Below are 7,449 nucleotides of genomic sequence, written 5' to 3'. Positions count from 1 at the left end.
GTGACCGTTATTCCTGGTCACTCCTGGCGGTGCTCGGGGAAACAGTGACTTCCCCAATGCCTGCTGATCCCCCCTGACTAGTTTATAACAGGCCACAAGATCCCCCCTGAGCCTTCTCTTTTGGAGGCTGAACAGGTTGTCATGCTGCAGTAGAGTATGGATCAAGTTGGTTATTTACATTGCTAAGGAGATACCTTGTTTTAACACCTTGTCTATGCTTTATATTTCTTTTTGATTAATGTCATTTCATACTACAAACACTCAGCTTATAACTTTGTCCTTGCCTTAGGACAAGTGGGCACTTTTCAGATATAGGAATGGTGGTTTTCTATAATTTAGAGAAAATAGTTATTCAGGAATTTCTAATGAAATCTGACTGCCCAGCATTTCACTTATGACTCACCAAGATCTCTGGGCTCCCCTGAGACATAAAGGAACGTGACTGGTTTCTAGGGACAGCCGCCTTCACAATAGGAACACCATCACTGATTCCCTAAGAAAAATGACAGTTTCAGCTGGCAAACAAATACTGAGAGATGGTACAGATAATTCAGTGACTTGCTAGAAACAGGAAAAAAACCCACTAAGTTATAGTACTGGGCACGGGTACACGTACATCTAAAATGGCTGCATTTTGCCACTAATATCAGAGGGTGAAATTCTAACCCCATTTAAGTCAGTGGGAGTTCTGTCACTGAAATCAGTGGGCCATGACTTCACCATACATGATTTTGTCCAACCAGAGGGCAGTCACATAGGAAACAGGAAGACATGGCTGGGGATGCAAAAAATGATTAAAAGAATAGCATTTAGATAGTCAAAATAAGTGTTACATAACTACTGTAAGATGAGGGCCAGTAACTTGTGGCATTCACTTACAAATGCATTACAAAGGAAAAATTGATTCCAAATGGATATAATACATTCTTTAAATTGTTGGTTTATGACCTTTTATTCAGTATACCAACAAGTCTCAGAACAGACATAGAAGACATGTGCTGTGTCTGTCAGCTTATACCTCAATGAAAAATGACTTAAGCTCAGGGAGATGCTGGAAAAGATTCAGGGTGGAAGTATCGCTTTTCGTCAGCTTCTGCACCACTTCTTCTGCAGATAATCTAGGAGGATGAGGTTCCTAGGAAAAAATACAGTCAAAATTATACAAGATCTTTAATAGGTTTATTCAAGTCACACAGGACATGTCTACAAGGAACAAAGCAGCACTATGCTGAGATATCATGTACTAACAGGATAACTGTGTCATTGTGCCATGTTTATTAGCTTCTGGTTAGTACTTAGCCTGCTGACTAATACTTTTCAGCTTCTTAGCTTGTGTGCCATGCTACAGTAACACAATTGTACTGCTTCTGGTTGTGGAACAAGTGCACACTAGGCTAGTGAGAAATCTTTCTCTGCATGTTGCTGCCTTGTGCCATAGGGTATGGACAGGTGTTTAATTTCAGCACTGCAAATTTCCCTAAAGAGAAGCCAAGGGAGGGAGGCATACAAGCATTTCAGCCCTGTGGCTAGAGAGCAACAAAGTTGCATCAAAGGTGAGCTCTTCAAGCAGGTGAAGCTGCTCCCTTGCTCTCCTTTGCCCCCATGGCAAACAAGATGTCTCCAGCCTGCCTCTGCCTCCCATCCCCTGGCACAGCTCCAGGTATCTGGGAGGCAGTGCAGCTGTACCTGCCTGAGGAATGGCAGAATACCCCTGCTGCTCAGTGTACCCTTCCAAGTTACCCCAGAGGGATGCAAGGGGGCAGAAGGCAGATGGGCCTGGGCTAGAGCTGTCCTGGAGCCCTGGGGAGAACACCCCGCCCCTACCTGGTCACCTCTAAATAGCTGTTTGTCAAGATGGGTCGGGGGTGCATTCGCCTATGGTCCTATCCTGGACCCCTTTTTTGTGCTAGGAGAAAGACTTGTAGCCAAGCAAACACTTCATAAGGTATTCAGGGTGAGGCAAGAATGTTGACCTTTCCTATACACATATGGATACACCTATTTTAGTTATTTCAAAAGTTGAAGTGTTCAGGGAGAATTTTCAAAGGCTCCTAAGTGACTCTGGAGTCTAATTCCTATTTTTAAAAAAGTGACTTAGATTCTCAAGTGCTTAAGATTCATTAAAGGTTAACAGGACTTTGGTCCTCAAGGTTACTTGCCTCCTACTGCCAGGGATGGATATGGAGATTTACCTTTAGCAGTTGACAGGGCGTTTGTCCAAAATTGTTAATCATCCCTTCTAAAGCTTTCCTTTCCTTCTCATCTGTTAAAGCATCCAAATCCACAGCTCCTGGAATCATAATCAGAGTTGATGGAGGGTAGTGGGGGGGGGGGAATCAAACCACAACACTATCTATACATAATTCACTGAGGAAAAAGATGTGAAATAAATGTAGAAAACTGAACATTATTTTTAACACCATCATCCTTTCCCCGATAGAAAATTTCCAACTACAGCCTATGTATTTAGTTTTCTACAGATTTCATTTTGCAAATATTCTGCCTATAGAATTTCTAATTAAAAAAAAAAAAATCAAAAAAAAAAAATCAATGAAATCAATAAATGCTTTGATTATATAATCTGGAAGAATTTAACTTTCATCTATTTAAGGTATGTAAAACAACCCAGCATACACATTTTCCATTAAATATATCTTTTAGGTTTACCTTCTAAAACTTGTAACTATTGTAAATTACTATGAGTAGACTAGAAAAAAAAATCCTGTTTCTCAATATACTATATTTTTTAAACAAACAGAAGGAACATTAACAATCCCTAAAGAAGTGCCGAAGAGGTTTTTAAAATTAAAGATTCACATTCCCTTATCAGAACATCAAATATTCTAGATGTGATGAATTCACAAAATACTCTGCTATACTTCTGTTAACATTCTGTCCTTTTACCATATGCTATGTTACTAAATGCACATAGATACATTTCTCTCCAGATATTGCTCAGTAAACCACAAATACGACAGTTATGTCAAGGAAAAAGCACAAGGCTTTGTACCTTCATAACTACAGTAATAGAATACATTGAGTGCCTCCACTGCAGCTGGCCCCCTCTGCTTGTAGCCAAAAATCAGATCTATCCATTCATGCAGATGAGCAGAGACGTACTCAGACTCCTAAGAAAGAATTTATGACAGCAATTGAAATAAAATCCTAGGCATACCATTCCATTTTTATTTATTTACTTATTTTTTTTTAAAGGTACGCACTGTCTTCTGGGTGTCCCTACTGATGTTAAACTCACAAAAAACATTTAAACATGCCCCAAAAGTGTACGTATACCAACAGGTTGCAAAGACATAAGAATATGCATGTCTGTTTACCCTAATTAATATGATGTAAGGGGAACAGTTTAACATAGCAAAGGATTACAACTGTGAGTAATTGCATGAAATTGAGAAAATAAAAGATTAGAAAGCTCATCAGTAAGTTTCCTAATATTAACAATGAGTAGAATAATCTTCATACCAGTGGCAAAAAGTTCACCACTTTATACATGATTTCAGATCTATTTCCTAAATAAAACAACAAACTCCCTCACAGTAAGATCTTAGAAAATTTGCTCTTTCCCCTTCTGGCTTGAGTTCAGAAGAGTGCGGTGCCACATACTGCACAGTCAGCTGCTCTGCACACTGCAAGATAGCAGAATGCGGGGGGGGGGGGGTTGGACCCCTGCATACCAGGGGTCCAAAAACCTGTGGAGAATAAAAGTGGAGTGGCACACACAGAGGCAGCACATGCACCTCCAAACTCAAGCCTGGCTGGGCAGTCATACTCCAGCTGCCAGCCAGGCTCTGAGTGAGAGGAGCGCCACTCCTGCAACCAGCCCCAGGACCCAAGTAACGCTGCTGAGGCCAGCCCAGTGCTGGCCCCAGACTACCCTAACCCCACCCAGGGTAACTGGCTACATGTCAGAGAGCTTGTGGCACAGACGCTCCCTGGGGACAACTAGCGGTGGCACAAGGTGCCCCACTACTAGTTGTCCTTGGGGAACCAAAACGTCCACACTTGTGCGGATGTGGCCTTGGAGGGCATTACACTCGCAGCATTTTGAATTGAAAAGTTCCAACACTACTTCTAGGTAATCAACTCCTTTTCAGGTCTTTTTCCTAGAGAGTTTAGAATTCATGAATGTTTTTGTATTAACAACGTTAGGGAATTAAGACCTACTCGTTCATAAAGCAATATACAGATTAAATCAACTGTCATACAGCTTTCCCTCACAAAATTGTTACTGAGAAATGGAAACTGGTAAGTAACACATCACAGTACAGTTCTAATTCTGCTCCCACCGTCTTAAGGTAGCCATTGTGATACCAAATACTATATTTCTGTCTCTCGGTACTTAATCCAAAGAAATCAACTTATCCTTTGTCTTACCAGTGCCTTCCTGTGTTTACAAATGAAATCTTCAGGTGAATGGGCCCATTTGGGGAGAATAACATCATTCACTACTTCTTTGGAGATCTGTAACTGACCCAAGTTAAAATCTAGGAAGTAAAAATGAGACGATTTAGTTTAAAACTCAAGACAATGTTTCAGATACCTTAATCATTACAAAGAGATTAAAAAGGTAGATTTGTCTCCTGTACTAGGTGTTATATTTGAGACACATGGAAGGAAATCAAAGCGCTTCAGAGAAAGATTTTGCTCGTAATAGTATCGAAGGGACAGTTTTGCGCTGAAGTTTTTAAACAGGTATATGATATCTTGTAAAATTTTCAAAACTATTTAAATAACTTAGGAACTTATATCACAATGTTAAAAGTGACTCATTCATTTAGGTTGCAGGTCTGTAAACACTTAATGCTGATGTTTCATGGACTTCATGGTTCTTAAAGATTTTACTCCAAATCTGTAATGGGCTTTACATGCCAGTCTTAAAACTGCTGTTTTTCTTTAACAGCATAAATACAATACAAATCCTTCTTACATTAAACTAGCCTCTGTGGAATGAGACATCAAGCATGATTTTCCTAGCTAATAAGTGAAGTGAAAAAATAACAAAAAAAAGTATAGGTCTCCTACCAATATGTAGGGAAGCTGTTTTTCAATAAACAGTTTACAGAATGTAACAGCTTTTATTTCTTCTAAAAAGTCTTGGAACCTTAGGCTTCTGTAAATTCCAGTTATTTTAGAACACTTCTGAAAATACTAGTTAGCACTGATTCTACAGACCCAACAAAAAAAAAATTAAAAAGTCCTATGTAATTTAAAAATACCCTTGTTCTTTCACAAAAAGAACAAAGGCAGGGGAAGCAAGTTACCCAGGATCAATGCAGTTTAAATGGTACATATTTTTAAAAAAAGGTAACTGCTTTGTTCTTCTATTAACCAAATGTTACCACTTTTAGCCATCCTGACATTTTTTTCTCCAAATTTGAAATCACACAATTAAACAGTGGCTTAACATAACTGACATCTCGCTAAATGATTAAAAGATAGTATGATCTTGAGAGCAGTCTTCCTGAGTACGTTGAAACAGGTTGCAACAATTCTTAATAGAGAAGCACGAGAGGCATAGTCTACATAATTCATTCTGAAAATTCTGTTTACCATTTTGATTCTGTAAAAACTCTGGGAAGTAGAAGAACTCTGGAATGAGCTCCTTCACATCATTTGGGTTGTCCATGAGAGCTTGCCATGTGGCAGGAATGGAATGGAACTGCCGGTCTGCACAATCAAACCTGTAGGTTGGAAAAGACAAATTACATTTTGATTACTCTCATAAAAACATCCTTAAAGAACCTGAGGAGAAAAAGAGGGAGAAGGATGATATTTTGCTCACAATATACCTGCCACTCTGAAGCTGGATATGAAGTGTGGTGAAAGGTTCTACCCGAATGAGGTAATGCATCACACCAGCAGCATTTGAGTAGTGTGTACCATAGTGAAATTTGTCAATAATCCCAAGAGGATCTTCAAAATTCTCATATCTAAAATGGAGAGATATCTTTATAAACATCATAATGATATAACTATATACATTTATAATTAAGTATGCTTGCTTAGTTATTAAGTAGCTATTACCAAATAATCTAAATACAACTAACATCTCTGTCTAACTACAAGTATAACTACTTGTTATATAGTGCACTAATAGACAGATTATGGTTATGTACAGAAGCAACATAAGTGTATTACTAAATTTAAAAAAAACAAACAAGCCCAGGGGGACTACAGCAATTCTGTTAAAAATAGGAATCAATATATACCAAATACCTCAAACTGTACAAAGAATAAATGTATTTAGGACTTAAGTAAGTGCCAGATCTTTCCATTTTGGAGTGCAAGAAATTCAACCTGCAAGATATTCCACTGCTATGACACCAAATATTTTGTATCCTTGAATGTTGTGAGCCTGCCAGAAACAACTACGTTGTCTACGCTGTAGACAGGGTGATCCCTACATGTAAGAATGAATGAACGCCAATCTGACATCCATTCCAGAAAGACTCACAAGCCTGTGTCAGAATACTTTAAACTGCTTGGACATTCCATTGCTGACTTCAGAAGGATCTTAGATATCAAAACTTTAAAACTGAACTTGAATAGGAAACAGCAGAACAATAAATCATCCACAGACTGGATTATGTTAAGTATGGGCTAAACCAGGGATGCCCAAACTCTGGTCTATGAGCCAAATGAGGCCCAGAGACCCATAGGTATTCAGCCCGTGAGGCTCCCCATGGATCAGGAAATTTGGTGGCAGGATAGTGGTGGCAATAAATATGGCCATCCTCCCACCCTGGCTGCCAAACTCCCAAATCCCAGGACAGGTTGGGGCCAGGTCATGCCCCTTTTCCCCACCTCAACAGCTAGATGAGGCTGGGCCATGCCCCTCTCCTTGCACCAGATGAGGCTGAACTGGAGTCACTCAAGCCCCTTCCCACCCTGCAGGGTAGGTCAAGCCCCATTTCCCCTGTAGGGATGGGCCACACACCCCTTTCCCCCACATGGGGCTGAGCTGGGGTTGGGACAAGTCCCTCTCCCCAAAAGGGCAGGGTCATGCCCCCTGCCCCACTGTGGGGCCAGGTTGGAACCAGGATGCTCCCTGCCCTCCTCCGTGCAGCTGAATGAGGCCCTGCTGCAACTGCCCCATGTCAGGTCAGGACCACCAGCCAAATCTGGCCCTCAGATAGCCTGGGCACTGCCAATCTAGCCCACTGGCCAAAGAGGTTGATACTATGGGAGCATCCACATGAGCAAGCACTTACCTCCTGTCCACCTCAAAGGGGCTCAAACAGGCACATGTGGGAACAAAAAAAATGTTCCCTGTGCTGCAAACTTACAGCGCAGGGAGAAAATTAGACCCCTGGATGTCCAGGGGTCTAAAAAAAATAAATAATAAAAAAAAATTGATGTTTAAAAAAGTGGAGCAGAGCACAGTCCCTGACCGTGCCCTGGGGCAACTGGAGGCTGGGTCCTCCACAGAGA

General features: G+C 40.6%; 1 protein-coding gene across 2 annotated transcripts in view; it reads right to left on the bottom strand.

Annotated features, from left to right (window-relative positions):
* NBEAL1 (neurobeachin like 1) overlaps positions 1–7,449 on the bottom strand; it is a 127,924-nt gene that overhangs the window by 15,910 nt on the left and 104,565 nt on the right. For both annotated transcript variants that reach the window (XM_019553749.1, XM_019553750.1), the window contains 7 exons: positions 5,808–5,948; positions 5,569–5,699; positions 4,393–4,502; positions 3,011–3,128; positions 2,193–2,290; positions 1,019–1,135; positions 404–493 (listed from right to left, as the gene is read on the bottom strand). In XM_019553749.1, coding sequence (XP_019409294.1) covers positions 404–493; positions 1,019–1,135; positions 2,193–2,290; positions 3,011–3,128; positions 4,393–4,502; positions 5,569–5,699; positions 5,808–5,948 — 805 coding nt within the window. The remainder of the gene's footprint in view (positions 1–403; positions 494–1,018; positions 1,136–2,192; positions 2,291–3,010; positions 3,129–4,392; positions 4,503–5,568; positions 5,700–5,807; positions 5,949–7,449) is intronic.

The sequence above is a fragment of the Crocodylus porosus genome, unplaced genomic scaffold, assembly GCF_001723895.1.
Source record: "Crocodylus porosus isolate Cpor-Errol unplaced genomic scaffold, CroPor_comp1, whole genome shotgun sequence".
Lineage (NCBI taxonomy): Eukaryota > Metazoa > Chordata > Crocodylia > Crocodylidae > Crocodylus > Crocodylus porosus.
This window is presented reverse-complemented; position numbering and strand designations above follow the sequence as displayed.